The sequence below is a fragment of the Symphalangus syndactylus genome, chromosome 8 (assembly GCF_028878055.3).
Source record: "Symphalangus syndactylus isolate Jambi chromosome 8, NHGRI_mSymSyn1-v2.1_pri, whole genome shotgun sequence".
NCBI lineage: Eukaryota > Metazoa > Chordata > Mammalia > Primates > Hylobatidae > Symphalangus > Symphalangus syndactylus.
In genome coordinates, this window is record NC_072430.2 from 143,721,672 (window position 1) to 143,737,376 (window position 15,705).

Consider the following 15,705-nt stretch of genomic DNA (forward strand, 5'->3'; position numbering starts at 1 on the left):
CTTTTGATGCCCTACATCTGTGCTGTCCAGCAGTTGCCACGAACCATGTACGGCTCGAAACGCGGCTAGCCTGAATGGAGATGCTCTACGTGTCTAGGCCCCAGAGGCTTGCCAAGACTTAGCATGAACAACAACAGCAGCAGTGTTGGTGGCGGCCTGCCACTTCCCAGATCAGGGCATGAGAGACCCTGTGGCTTCCATGTTGGCCGTGTTTCCTCTCGGGTTGCTCCCTCTGGGAAGCCAGCTGCTATGCTGTGAGCAGCCCTGTGGATGAGGATCTCAGGCCTCCTGCCTGCAGCCATGTGAGTGAGCCTGAATGGAGCTCCTCCACCTCAGCCCAGTCAACCCTGCAGATGAGACCACAGCCCTGCCTGACATCTCAGTAACAACGTAATGGGAGACCCCATCAGTGAAGCTGCTCGGGGATTCCTGACCCACAGAGCAGGACAATACAAACTTGCTATTTTAAACTGCTAAGTGTTGGCGGTAATTTTGTTACACAGATACAGATAATCTGGTTTTGTGGGATTTTTCACTTTGTTTAATGTGACCACTAGAATATTTAAGATTACTGGTGGAATTTTAATATACTCATGTATATTTCTATTAGATGGTGTTGCTCTAAATGGTTCTAAATGCAGTGACAGCATATTATAATCACAGATATCATAACTAGCCTGCCAACTATATAATATAACTTTGCTACATATCACTAGTATGTATTTCCAATTGATTTAATTTTAAAATCTGGTATCAGACTAAATATTTGTAGAGAGTAAGTACCAAAAAAAGTCTTTGTTTTTTTCTTACCACATTTAAATTAAAAGAAAATATTATCTTTTTCTAATTATAAAAGGTTAGTAGAGAAAATAGAAAATACAGAAAAGTCCTAAGAAAAAGAAAACACACAGATTTGTCAAAACACCTCCCAGCAACAATCATATTAAGGTTCTGGTGCTTCTTCCCTTTGGCAGCTTTTCTATTTCTGAGCATGCTTCAGATGAAATTAGGTGATAAGCATTTTTCCTATTTGGAATGTGCTTCCACACGACGACTTTAGACCGCTGTTTCCACTCAGCACCACGTCCTCCACAATACACGGAAGTGCTGCCCGCGGTTTGTGGCCTGGTGTTACCATCCCAACGCGGAAGGCCTCCTGCAGGAACCTCGCGTCTTGCCTGGGGCCCCAGCACACTCCGCGGACGCAGGGCTGGAGTCACCGGGAGTTGAGGGCGCCGGAGGCCTGGCCCACCCGCCCCCGCGCGCCGCGCCTCACCTTGATGTGCTCGTGGAGCTGCGCCTCGTGCTGCCGGGAGAGCTGCTCGTGCTGCCTCTGGAACTCGGCGATGAGGATCTGCCTCTGGATCTGCTGCTTCTGCTTGAGCGCCAGGAGCTCCTGCTGCAGCTGCTGCTCCCGCAGGGCCGGCTCTGCCACAGGCAGTGAGAACTGGTGGTCCAGGCGCAGGTCCATGGGCACTGCCGAGGGGGCCACTTGCAGAGGCAGTGCCGTGGCCACATCCACTGTGGGAAGAACAAGCAGGAGAGCCGGTCACTGCCGCCCTCGGCCGTCCCCGGGCCCCAGAGCCCCCGCCCAACACACTGGCCACCTTCACGGGGCGGGGCCTGTGAACATTTGAGGATTGGATACCCCTCTCCCCCATCCCCCTCTGGCCCAACAAACTCAAAATGCAAGACTCAGAGGCCTCTGGGGCCCATTCCTCAAGGACAAAAACCACAAAAGCCCATGGAAGGCCAGGCCAGGACACACTCCACAATCCCTGTTCCTTCCTCCACCCTCCCATGGAGGCCGGCTCTCAGAGGACCCCACTGCAGGCCCAGAGGCCTTGCTGACGTCATTTCTAGAAGTCAATAATGAGAAAAATAAAGAAAAAGGTTCTGGCTGTTCAAGGAAAAGAGCAGGCGCCAGCCCTCAGCTAGGAAGACTGCCTGTTCTGCTCCTCTTCCTCCTCTTCCATGGAAGTCACCGCGCCGCTGTAAGAGCCACAAGAACAGTGTGTGCCCCAGAAGTGGTCTAGACAGATGCTCGAGACCTGGAGCCCGTTTCCATGGCGAGACAAGTGCCCGCCTTGGAAAACATGTTTACCAGACACAGCCAACAAGACGTGCTCCTGGCTCTTGGCAGGAGCGTTCCTCTGGGCATGCGTTTCTGCACCTCGAGAAGAAATGGATTTTCTGCCCTGTACTAATGTGCTATTGAGAAAAGGCTACAAGTAATTTTGATGAGGAACAGAAGCCGAATCAATTTCATTCCTTACAAATCAATACCAAATGAAAGTGAGAAAAGTAACGCAGGAAGAAGGGTAGGTTTAAATTACAGATATCACAAACAGCCTGACGTGCGTACCCCTTTTACGGCAGGTCCCTATTCTGAATGCATGCAGTGCATGCGGGCACTCACTCTGAACCAGCACTGCTCCTGGCACAGCCCAGGGACATCCCAGCATCACTTCTCAGACACGTGGCTCTGCCGAAAACATCACTGAGAATCCAAGTGAGAGCCCAGCCTGCCTGCTCCCCTCCCACAGGCCCACCCCTCAGAAAGCTCCCCGTAACCAACACTCACGTGACCTGGGCCAAAGCGGGAGGTGGGGCCTTGCTCTCTAGGAGGGTCTCAAGCTCAGAGGGGTGTCTGGGCCAACAAGAGGGCTGCTGAGAAAACAGCTCCTCGCCCCTCAGGGTCAGCACCTTTGGGCGTGACCTCGTCCAGATGCCTCCCTGAGAATGGCCCACCCACGTCCACCCTGACACTCAGCCCGTCTCTGGACTGGCCTAAGGCCAGGCCTTGTCAGCAACTCAGTTCCTAGGAAACCCTGCACTCCACAGTCTCAAAGCCACCGATTCGGGTGAAACAGCCCATAGTGGCAGCTGCCCCTTGGTGCAAAGCATTTCCACAGTCACTGCCCAGGAAGCAGGTCCCACACTGGCTTTGTCTCCAAACCACTGGAGGTCCTGGTCCCAGGACTCAGCCTTCTCCTCAGAAAAGGGTGGAAAATGCTTTGGGGGAGGCCTGGGCACTGGCTGGAGCTTGCGGTTCTGATCCCTGGGCTGCCGCTTAGCTGTGGGAGCTGCGGTCACCTGAGCTCCTGGCGCCCCGGGTGAGGGGTGCTCTCAGGTTCCCTGGCTGACTTCACTGTCTCCTCACCCCTCCCCTGCCCCACCGCAGTCAATCTTGCTCCTAACCTGCCCCTGCTGGCTGCCCTGGCTGGACTGGCTTGAACCCGAGGAGTGTCCAGGCCTCAGGCCATGAAGAACAGCTCAGGCCACTTTCCTGGACAGTGAAAAGACACAAAGCAACCCAGAAGGTGACAGAAGCTTCTGAATATATCTGATCACATTACACAGAGCAGCACGGGCTGCCTCGTTGTTATTGTTGTTTTTTAAATGAAATCCTCCTGTTTCTCTTCTGTTTCTTTTCCCAAATCAGTGAAGTGCAACCCCCAACTTTTAAAATGCATGTATTTAGTTTTTAATTGGGTGTCGACTTTGACACAGTAAAAGGTTTTCATTTGCTATTATGTGAGAAGAATCTATACACATAAACTGCGTGTTCAATGTGCGGGAGCAGGGAGCAGGGGCCCGCCCACCCCCCCACCCCGCACATGGGTGAGGACTGTTCTATGTGCAGGAGCAGAAAGCAGGGGTCCGCCCACCCCCCCCACCCCACATGTGGGTGAGGACTGGACCCTATTCATTTCCCTTCTTCCCTTTTCTGATCATTTTTATGACAAAATATAGCAAAATGGAAAAACTGCGTAAGCAATGCCAGTTTTATGAAACATCAGTGTTCACCTACATTTGCTTCAGACTTTCTTTCAAGGAATAAAATATATGAAAGGCAGGGAGGAGAGCTAAGTCAGCAAACTCGCAAACTCGGAGAAAAGAGAATGGGGCCTGGCTTCTTGAAGAAGACTCAGCTGGCAGGCTCCCTGCTGTGGGCACTGGGGGCTGCAGGTCCAGCTCTCACAAGCACGGCGGTGCTAAACACTTTCCTGAAAACACAGCCTCCTGAATGACTGTCAGGTTCCAGTTCCCTCTTCCGCGTTCATGGCTGTGATTGGCCCGTGGTTCTCCTGGGACCAGTGCCCTGCAGAGTGACTTCCTAGAGCGCCTCAGGTGAACTGGCCTGTGCTTTCCAGGGATAAACACAACTTTGTTCTTCTAAGTTACACAGTCAACATCCATGGGTGAATCCATCGGAGAATGCATATACTTATATAATTTAGAAGAACAAAGTTGCATTTATCTCTAGGAAGGGATAAAGTTAGAAAAACAAAATAGCATGAACAAAGACCAGGTTATTTAGAATGCTGGTGTCTACATTTGTAGGTGAAACTGGTCTTTCTCATATTCTTTTTGTTTGGTCAAACAGAGACATTTTAGCTTGAACAAATAAGCACAGGGAATAAGTAACTGCACAGCGTTGCATCTTGGAAGCTGGGTTATTGCCTACGCCTCGCCTCATTTGTCCCTGTGTGGGAGGCCTGGGTGGGACCCCTGCTTATAAGATGTGCCGCTGTCACCCAAGGTCCCATGTAGAAACAGGGTCCCACCACAGGCGCTGGGCATAAGCCTGACCCGCTGCTGGCTTTAGCACATCCCCTTCCATTTCTAATTTCTCACAGATGGAGGGAGGGGGCAGCATCGCAAATGTCTGGTGTTAATCTCTTTAAAAACCGAACATAAAGCAACTTTTAAGGGATCTTTTTTATTAGCTTCCAAAACATGACATGCCCGCATTTCTACTCCTCATTCAGTTCCCAAAGAACATTAATGGCTCCTGCTGTGTGCCAGGTGCTGTGGGGACGGGCCCAGGGCAGCCGCTGGGGCGCCGAGGAGCACAGGAGCTGATGGCAGGCCCAGGGGAAGGGCCCACAGTGGGCTGCGTCTCACTGAGGGCAGGGGCTGCCTGGGCAAGGACCCAGCGGTCTAGGTGCAGGTGGAGGGTCATGGGGACGGGGGAGCCCAGAGACCAGCCTGCCATCTGCAATCCTAGAGTATCACTCAGGCTTGGGGCCGGAAGGGCAGCCAAGGGCGCAAGGGGAAGCAGCAGCAACTCTGGTGCCGGGGAGGACCCAGCTTCTCAAGACGAAGTGGGGAAGGCGGGGCAGGCTCTGCACACTCACGGTTTGCTGGCCGAGTGGAATTTTCTTTCTTCAAACTTTTCTCAGATTTCCCTGAATCTGGAATCACAGAACATCTTAAAAGGAAACCCAAGTTCATGTTTGCTCCAAAGCTTCTAATAAAGATGACACTAACATGATCTTGATGCAAATGCCACTGAAGCTATTTCATCAGGGTCAGAGGCAAAATTCAATATACTGAAATTCCCATCACAACGCAGGCACCTGGCCAGATCCGAGCCCCGGGGGGTCAGTGCTGATGTGGGGCAATGGCCCCCACCACCTGGGAGTTTTCAGAAATGGAGAAGATCACGAGGTTCCTCACTGGCCAGCATTCACCATCGAGCATGGAGGAGATGCACTCACTTGGATGCCAAGGAGGACACGCAGCGCCCTCTGAAGCTGAGAATTGCTCCCTGGATGTAGCCTCATCTGGACAACCTACACTTTAGTGATGGGATGGAGGGGGCTGCCCGTGTTTTTTTTTTTTTTTTTTTTTTTTTTTAATGTACAACTCATCTTTCCATCCAGTCTACTCAAGAGCTATGAATGCTTTAATTCCTAAGGCATTCATTCTTTGATCTGTTCTTTAAGCTGTTCTCTTGGAGATTTGCACAGGTTCTGCAAATTGATTCAAATTTCATCTTAAAAGGAATTTGTCAACTGGACTGAGAGACAATCAAAACAGTCAGACACGGAACATGCTGAACGCCACGCCGCTGCCAGGGAATTCTCTTCTGAAGCTTGGGTGACGCTCCTGCCCTCCTCACAGGCACACAGCTGAACCTCCTGTGCATGCATCACCTGAAAGGTCACAGCTCGGCCCAGGTCTGCTCTTAAATTCTACCACCTGTGAAAAAGCCAGTGAGCAGCCTAGCCCAGCACTCCCCACTCCCAAAAGACAGGACCCTATGGGGGGAGAAACTGCTGCCCAAATCTTCTGAATGTCGCTTCCAAACTCCTTTTTCTGCTAAAACCTTCCATTCTGTGAGAGCGCAGAGAGGATGATGCAGACTGCAGCTGGGAAGCTGCTTCCTACTCGTCCAGGCCCCTGCTGGGTCACCCTAGAGCTAGCTGCCAAGGCCAGCAACTGAGGAGGACGGCAGGCAGGCAGGGCTCCTTCCAGCCACTCCAGCTTCTCCAGCAGTTGAGCGCATGCTGAAAGCTGCTGGCGCTGATCCGCCCCTGGCAGTGCCGGTGAGAGGCGAGTTACTCCTTGCAGAGCTGTGTCTCCAGCTCGGTGCGCGTCTCCCTATGGACACGGAAGATTGCGGGTCCCTGAGGAGCAGGGAGGCGAGGGGCCCTGCAGAGCAGCCACCTTCTGCTGAGGAGGAGCCTGGACTCACTGCCACGGTGCAGCCAGAGGGGACTTCGGTGGGCGCCGAGGCTGGGGAGTCAGGTGCACCAATGAGCAGAATGCTGTTGCTGTTCTCACCACGGCACTTCCTGCATTTTCACTCAGTGTGAGGAACAGATGTTCACATTGCCTTGGTTTACCAGACTGCCACATGAAACTCCACTCTCTGCTAAAGTAAGCTAAGAGCACAGCAGAGAAAATCAACAGCAGCACACGCCACCTGCATCCCACGTGCACCTCCGGCCATGGCCATCGCTCACCTCCGAAGACAATGCTGTGTTTATGTTGGATCCAATAACACAAATTCAACGTTCACAGGGCAAGGAGACCCACCTCAGGGCTCCCGAGGGCTTCCTCATGAGGACCCTGGGAGCCGGGTGGGTGGGATGAGGCCCACGCCATCCCAGGCCCGGCCCCACACACCAGCTGCGGAGATGAGAACCACAATCCCATTCATGCATTCGTGCGCCTACGGCTGTGTCAGACGTGACTTGTGCTATTTCTGTATCAAAAACCATTCAAAATGCCACAAGTTCCCAACAGAAGCTGCTAGTGCTTTTGACCCAAAGCACCCTGAAGAAAACAATAAAACCTTCTCTACTTAAAGAATGCAGCATCAAAACAAAAAAGTCTGTATTCTCATGAATATTCTATGGTACAGCAGAAAATGGCTTTTATAGGTTGTGCCTTGAGAAACATATTAAGACAATCAGACTCCTGACGTCAGTGGAAGCACAAAGGCCGCATTCAGAGTCCAATGGGAGATGGCCAGTATGCTGTGAATGAATTCTCAATCACCAACAGAAAAATCTGTTAGTCTCCTTCTCTCTCGCTCTTTTAAAATAAATGTTCGTGAAGAAGCACACTAATTTTCCATGACATGCTTAGGCCCTCTTCTCAGGACACGATTTCATGCCATCACACAGATATGGAAGAAAAAGAGGCACTATTCTTTAGGAAACACAGTCAACGTTTAGGGTCTCTTCAAGTAAAGAATGACTCATTCAAATCAAGGGAAAAATAATAGATATTTCAACTATGTAACCATGATTTCCTCTTACACTGACATTTTGCCTGTGTGTGGGGGTGGGGGAAGAGAGAGGATGGGACAGAGGAGGAGGGAGACAGCACATTGGAAATGCATGATTAGCTACCATGTCCTTCACCCTTTATTAATTGTGCAGTGTGCCATCCATGCTGAAGAACAAGTATGTTTAGTAAAAGAACAGTAATGAAACCAGCAACGGTGCATCCTCCGCTTCAATGAGGCCCAAACGTCACCCTCTGCATCCCTTCAAACCACATGCACCCCCTACCCCGTGAGCAACATCCTGACTTTGTTAAGTGGCCTCTTGCTTTGCTAGCATAATAACGTCTGCATATATGTGGCCCTGAAAACACGCCCTTTGCTTTCTGAAGACTGAAGGCAGCAGCACCAGTGCCGTGGAAGGAGGAGGTGACGATGGTTCCCGGGACGGGACAGGACAGTCTCGAGTCCGAGTCTGCCGTCAGCTTCTGGGACAGGGGACAAGAGCTCCTTCCGGGGTGAAGCCATGGGTGACCCCCAGGAAACCAAGTGCACCCCGTCCAACATCTGGCAGGGCAGTCATGTGGAGCAGAACCAGGTGCCAGAAGGTGTGGTCTTGGGGTGAGCTGCCCTCCGTGGTGGCCACCTCCAGCTCGCAAGTGGGAGCTGGGCAGAAGACCCCCCTGGAGAAATGAGTGACCTCGGGGAATCGAGGCAGTGGGGCAAGGAGGAGAGAGTGGGGCCACGTGGTCAACAGAGTCGGGCACAGACAAGGGGTGGAGTGTTGCATCCTCAGGTCTAGGCAGCGAGGCAGTCAGTCTGGTGAGGCCAGCCCAGACACTGCCTCCGAAGCTGTGCCACTCGCCCTGGGCAGGTGCTCTGTCTGTCTGCGCTGCTGCTGGCCTGGACGGGCCCGACTCCTCCGGGGGACTCCCTCTGTCTCTGCCCTACCTGAAGTCTCCCGTTTCCTTTGTCCCAGTCATCGTCTTCCTTGGTTTATTCTCTCACTCTGCAGAACTCAGGCTCCAGCTGTGTCTTAAAAAGGGAGGCATAAGAGTAAGTTCTGCACGTCTGACAATGTGTCGATTCTCCCCTTCACGCGTCTTGACTTTGGCTGGGTATAGAATTCCAGCTTGAAGACCATCCTTCGCCTTCAGGATTCTGAAGGCACAGCTCTGTTGTCTTCCTCTCCCAGTATTGTCAGGAAAATGGGCGCCACTCGATGCTGGATCTTGTGTGTGACTCGATGTCTCTCTCCGGGTACCTATAAGGTCTTCTCGAGGTCCCCAGCATTCCGAAATTTCGAAGCCGTGTGGTGTGGTGAAGACCTTTCACATCCACTGCTGGGCGCCTGGCTGGTCCTTTGGAGACGGCAGCTCCCGTGCTCCCATCGCGAGGGGCTCCCTGAAGCACTTCATCAAGGGCTCCCCTTTCCCATGCTCTCCTCCTGGAACTCCTAGCCCTTGAGTAGGAGACCTCCCAGAACAACACTCAGTCTTTTCCATCCTCCCTGTTTTCCTTGTCTTTGGCTTACACACTTCTTCATGGGTGATTTCCTTAAATGTATATTCTAACCTTTTAACTGAGGTTTCATGATTTTTGCTATTTTGTTTCTGACAAATGAAACAGCCATTTTCAGAGGACAATGGACCCTGGATATTCTTTTTTTTTAATGTCATCCTGTTCATATTTCCTGGATAAAATATCTTGTCTAGTCTCTGAAGATAGTAAGGATAGCTCACTAAAAGTTTTCGTGTGCGTGTGTGTGTGTGTGTGTGTTGAGTGTCACCCAGGCTGGAGTGCAGTGGTGCGATCTTGGCTCAATACAACCTCCACCTCCCAGGTTCAAATGATTCTCACGCCTCGCCTCCTGAGTAGCTGGGATTACAGGTGTGCACCACCATGCCCAGCTCATTTCTCTCCTTCCCTCCCTTCCTTCCATGTTGGCCAGGCTGGTCTCAAACTCCTGACCTCAGGTGATCCTCTCGTTGTGGCCTCCCAAAGTGCTGGGATTACAGGCCTGAGCCACCAAGCCTGGTGACAAGTTTTCTTTTCCCTGTGGAGTCTCTGCTCTCCACCGTCCCTGCAAAAGCCTCCCCTCAGGTGCCTGATTGCCCCTGGTTATGTGTTGCTGAGTGTGAGTGGAGGCACGAAAACCACCTGCCAACTGTGGACACAGTCTGGTTCTCAATGCCAGGCTTCATGGAGGGTGACTGGAGGTGGCATCATCAGGAACCCCCTGGCTCAGTGCCCAGAGAACCTTCCCCTAGGGCTAGCCTACTGTCCACGAGAGACGCCTCTCCATCCTAGGACTGGAGGGTGAGAGCTGGGCCTTCAGTGTACCAAGGGAGGGACCCCCTACTCAGTGTTTGCTGTGGAAACAGTGACTAGCCCCCCTGTTCTTGCTACAGTACCCACATCCTCAGCTTGCTCCTGTCCCCACGCAGAGGCCCTCAGGATCACAGTCGCTGGAGAGCACCCCTTTGTGGCAGTGCAACTTCCATCTGGTGAGTTCTCAGTGCTCCTCGTGGTTGGCTGAGATCTGTTTTTTGGGTCTGCTGAATCGCTGTGACTCTGTCACCTGCTGTCAGTTGCCAGGCTCTCATTCATGTCGCCCCTCTTCTGTTCTCCCCATCTTTGTGAGCTTATGACCTTTCTCTGGAATATATATTTTTATCTTTCATGAGAAATTCCGAAAATACACAAAAGCATGAAGAATAGTGTAATCAAGCCGATCTCAGGTCCTCTGCTCACCCCGACCACTTCCCCACCTTCTAGATTACAGGGAAGCAGGCCCCAGTCGTCACTGCATCTTATCCAGGAAGACTTCCGAATCAAATGCCATCAACACACGCAAATAAATGGATAATTCTATAATATTATGAAGTAGCCAGAAAGTGTCCCCATAGTTTCATAAATACTTTTAAATATTTTGTTCAAATCATGATCTAAATACATTGTAATTAGCTGATGTATCTTTTAAGACCCTTTCCCCCGACCTTCTGCTTCCACCTCCCCCGCCCCCGATAATTTATTAGCTGAAGACATCGGGTCATCTGCACTTTGCTGATTACACCCTGGTGTGGACGAGCAAGGCTCTGTCCCCTGTTCTTCTGAAAGCTGGACGCTCACCGAGGGGCCTGGTCAGAGGCAGCTTAGATTTCCTAGCAAGACCTAAGGCGAACCCCTGCTCTCTGGGTGGCTTTTTTGTGTTGTGAAGGCTTGAAATGATCACTGACTGGATTCTCGCATCAGGGTTAAAAACAGAGCTCTTCGAGTCCCATCAGCCCCTCTCCATGTGTTAGCAGGACCATTTCTATAACGGGAAGGAATCCAAGATCAACTCTCTTGTTACTCTCACAAACAGCGCTTATGAGAAAGGCAGTGTCATGCTTGATTCTCTTCCTGGGTTTGCCCATGTCTGAAAATCCTGAGTGGGTCTCGCGGCGTCCTCCAAACGCGAGCAGTGAGGCGGGTGTGTTTTTCCCGTCACTGTTTACGAATGCTCACCATCCCATCCTTGATGCGCAGGAGCCCCGTGGTTGGATCGGGCGGCCCTCCAGACCCCGTGAGTGCTCTCTCAGAGCAGCGCCCAGTTCTGCTACCAGATGCTTTGGGCTCTTCCTGTACATTTTTTTTTTTTTTTTTTTTTTTTTTTGAGATGGGGTCTCGCTCTGTCGCCCAGGCTGGAGTGCAGTGGCGTGATCTTGGCTCACTGCAAGCTCCGCCTCCTGGGCTCACGCCGTTCTCCTGCCTCAGCCTCCCGAGTAGCTGGGACTGGACGCCAGCCACCACGCCTGGTTAATGTTTTTGTTTTGTTTTGTTTTTTTCAGTAGAGATGGGGTTTCACCATGTTGGCCAGGATGGTCTCAATCTCCTGACCTCATGATCCATCTGCCTCGGACTCCCAAAGTGCTGGGATTACAGGCGTGAGCCACCGCGCCCAGCCGTCTTCCTGTACATTTCTTGACCCCTGTGTGGGTCCCTTTCTTGGGAAACAGTCTTAGAGACCACAGTCTGGAGATGGGGGTAAGCGCTGTTATTGGGTTGGGATTTACGAACTATCGATCTTTACTGGCGTTTTTGTGAATTTCCTAAGGGATGGACACGCGTGTTTGACCTGTCATCCCTCCTCAGAGCTATGGAGAGCACCTCGAGCTGAAACTGATATTCAAAGGCCTGAACAGTCATAACTGAGGCCCATTCCAAACACTGACTTACATGCGATGTCATTTGCCCCCAGTGTTCTTAACTGAATTACAACTGTTGTATTTACCATGGCTGGGAGGGGCATGCACGCAAAGTAGAGACAAGGTAGAGAGAGTAGAAGTATTCTTTAAGGTAAAGATTTAAAACTATTCTGTAGATAACATATGTAACTTAAGTGGCCCTACCTTGGAGCTTCATATGTAGGTGAGTTTTTATATGCCACTTCTGTTTCTCTCATTTACATGTATCTATGCAATGCCAAAGACAAAAGCTTATGTTAACAATCACTGTTAGTTAAATTATGCCTGAAAAAAAAATAAAAAATATTATGGTGCAAGAAGAAGGTATTGCTTTCCATTGAAATCAAAACGTAAAGAAATAAATGCAAAGAGAAGATACAGTGGTATTTATGGATATGCACAGGGGAGGCTTTCTCTGTGTGGGGCTGGGCGGGAGAGAGACGTGTCACAGGCAGATTGCATTCGACGCCGTGCTCGGAGCTGCGTTCTCGGTGCAGAGTTCTAGCGTGAAGGCAGCTGCAGCACATGGCCAGGCCTGGACGGCACCGCGCTTTAGCCTTCTAGAAAAGAAGGGAGGTGAAGCTCTTCAGGCTCCCTGAGAACTGCAGCAGAGGAGACTCCCGCTCGAGCAGGAGGCGGGAGAGGGCCCACACAGGAAACTTCCCCTGCCTGCTTGCCCTCTTCACTACCAGGGCATCACAGGGCCCGGGGTGAACTCTGGCCCACGGCCTTCAGTGCTGATGTATTAATTCACTTAAGGGACACCCTGCTCGACAGGTGTGGGAAATTGATGTACAGACAATTTAAGTGACTTGCCCAGGGCCACACACTAATGCACAGCAAACCAGAACCCTGGCATCCTGACCTGGCTGAACAGTGAGAGGAGGCTGGTCTTGCCGGAAACATCAGGGGCTAAAGGAGTGTTGTGGGGAGCTCACAGGTCACCCAGGGGGGTTCCTCAGGCTGGGTGTGGTCAGCAACACAGGGATTTGGGAGCAATGAGAGGGCCTGGGTCTTACCCTGCTGTAGAGACCCAAGCATCCCTGAGGCCTAAGAACTTCTGCTCCGGAGCTGATGGTCTTCCAAAGCCAGCACTGGGGGCCCGCCCAACCCCTCGGCCCGCTTTGTGCGGCTTGGGCTTTGGTTTCATTCCTGACCAAAGGCCAGGCCTCCCTGTAATTACTATTCACTGAGAGCCTACAGCCCACAGCTCTCCGTGCATAAAGGCACTTTTTCCTAAAAAGCTCCTGGGGCCGTGGCAGCAACCTAAGATCTGCTCTGGCAAAGCTGCTCAAAGCTGAGACAACAGCCCCAGAGGCACAGCCAGGCCCCACCTCCCTTCCCAACAGCACCAGGAAAACAGGTGACAAGAGGGGAAGCCCGGCCAAGCCCAGCCTGCTGAGCACAGAGACGGAAAAGACACATTCCTGAAACAGTATTTTCACTGCTAAAAATAAAAAGCTACAATTAATACCAGGTGTGCATTTTACTCCACTGTCTTTTTTTTGTTGTTTTTATGTAAATCGGCTTTCACTTCCACCAAACTCAAAGCACCTTCCAAATCTACGTTTTCAAACTGCTTTCTTACTAGCAGAAAAAAAGCCTAAGTAGATGCATGCATAATAAGGTATGAACTCAGCCCAAATCTGTGCCACCAAGAAGGGTGGTCCATGCAGTTGGCAGGATCTTCCCCCAGCCTCCACCCCCCCACAGCCATCTCCAGCATCCCAGGGCTTCTCCGAGTCTACTGGACCGAGAACATTCTGACGGAGAAGGCGAGCGGGGTGCTGCTGGAGGGCTGGCTGTCTCCATGCCCTCACCTCATACACGAACCCTGGAACCAGCTTGAGGGGACACTGGCATAAGATGGGGACTACCTACAGCAGGAAGCTCTGCAGTCTCCAGTACCAGACAGTAGGATGGGATTTGTCAGGAAAGCCTAATGAGAGTAATCTCCACCCAGAATCTCCTTTAGGTTGTCTCACAGGACACTCAGATAGAAAGATCTGGTCTCTCAAAATTTCCAGTGTGGACTTAAGACACGAGGAGAAGACACAGGTAACATCTGGAGACAGGCAGAGTGGGGCAGTGGACGGGGCGTAGACTTGGGTGGGGTGTGAGTTCAGACCCAGCAGGGTGACTCTGGAGAAGGCACCCTGGCCTCCATCTACAGGGGCAACAGCAGGATGTCTGCTTGTGGCAGGGCAACAGGAGCTCTGGGAGAAGGGCTGGCATGGGTGTGGGTTGGTCTTCATCACAGGAACAGGATGCACCATCCACACAGGAGTGGCGGTGGCAGGGCCATGCAACATGGAGAATCACCGTCCAGGAGAGACGGGGCAAGGCTTCCTCGGTGGAGCTGTACCCCCTGGCCTCATGAGCTCCACACACTTCTGGGACAAAACAGCAGGCCCAGAAAAAGCTTTTCATCACCCAGGGTGATAAACCCAGTGATCAGGATGCCACGAGTGTGTCCAGGAGGGCGCAGGGCTGCAGGTTTTGGCATGTCCTGTTAGTTGGGCACCAGGAAGGCAAAGAGCATTGACAAGAAAGGAAGCACCTGTCCACGCCGCCTGAGCAGGAGCAGACTGATCGCTGCACCTGGATATAGGCTACGGGGCGCGGCACAGCCCAGGCAGCAAGCCCAGACTCCTGGGTGCTGGCAGCGCTGAGTGGAGCCTCAGCCCTATAGGCACATAGCCCTGCAGGTCTCCTGTGCTATAGAGTGGCAGGCAGAAGCTACCGCGAGAAGGCCAAGGGCCTGACCTGTCCACTGTTCCAGCGAGAGAGTGGGGAACACCAAGGGGAAGAGCTCAGCAAGCCCAGTGTGGATGCCCAGCCCTGGAGACTCCAAACCCCCAGCAAGTGGGTGCTCACCTAGCACAGACAAGGTGGACACAGGTGCACCTGGGAAGAATCCTCCCTGTCCCTTTTTAATAACAGAATTATTCTAGCAAAATCAGTGTCAGCTTCACACACGAGTCAAGGATAAAAATACGTTTGACCATGATCAGATTTAGAAAATTCCATTTTTCACTCTAACTAGAAGCCAAGAAGGCTCATTGGAAAATACAAAAATTACACTTTCAGGATATAAGAAAGAAACCAAAGGACTTGCCTATCCCTCCCTCCACGATCACTAACCAGCATGAGTCCTGTGGTCTCTAAGCTGAACCGCTTTAACTGAAACAGACCTGGGTTCTAAAACATGCATGAGCTGAACGTCCATGGACTGACTGTCTTCTGTAAAAGGAGGGTGTGGTGACTGCCAAGGTGACCACAGACAGTTGCCCATCCCTGCCCCATAGTCCAGCAGGGAAAGACTTCACTGCAGCCCCCATCCCTCACCCCCAGCTGCGGCCGGGGCTTCCTCAGTCTGCAAAACCTTCTGTATGCAAAGCAGCGGAGACGAGGGACTGCGAGGTACTAACGCAGACACGACACTAAAATGGAATTATCAGCTTCAAGGGATTCAAATAGGACTCAGAAACACTCCTGCTTCATAAGGCATCAAGAAAACAGGAGCTGATTTGTTCTCCAGTACAGAGGAAGAAAGAAACACTGGCTTTCATTTCCTCAGTGCCCTTCCCACAGCTCCTGGTTAGGAGTTTGGGTCCGATGCATCCATCGAGCTCTCTCTTCCAAAGGAAGTAAAAAGCTCTTCATAGTGTAGGAGAATGAAGGGAAGAGCACTCGAAAAACGAAGCAGATTTAGGTAAACCTCATATTCCTGTGTAAAGCAGGAGTCCTAATTTCTAAGCATCCAGCCTGGTGGCTTCTGTGAACCTGTGAGCTCCTCTCTGCATGGGGCACCCTGCTGGCCAGCCTCTGTCCCGGTGTCCCCATGCTGTGCAGGTGTAGTGACTGCAGATAGACAGCTGACCACAATGCTGACCACGATGCAGCGGCCCCTGTGCCCGGGCCACGGGCCCTCCAGTTCAGGCCCGGTGA

General features: G+C 51.8%; 1 protein-coding gene across 28 annotated transcripts in view; it reads right to left on the reverse strand.

Annotated features, from left to right (window-relative positions):
* Positions 1 to 15,705, reverse strand: part of HDAC4 (histone deacetylase 4) — a 353,093-nt gene that overhangs the window by 142,877 nt on the left and 194,511 nt on the right. For 24 of the 28 annotated variants that reach the window (XM_055291146.2, XM_063645833.1, XM_055291150.2 and 21 more), the window contains one exon: positions 1,277 to 1,521. In XM_055291146.2, coding sequence (XP_055147121.1) covers positions 1,277 to 1,521 — 245 coding nt within the window. Of the gene's footprint in view, positions 1 to 1,276; positions 1,522 to 12,773; positions 13,229 to 15,705 lie in introns of those variants that run through there. The other 4 variants (XM_063645841.1, XM_063645832.1, XM_063645838.1 and 1 more) reach the window with 4 other exon arrangements.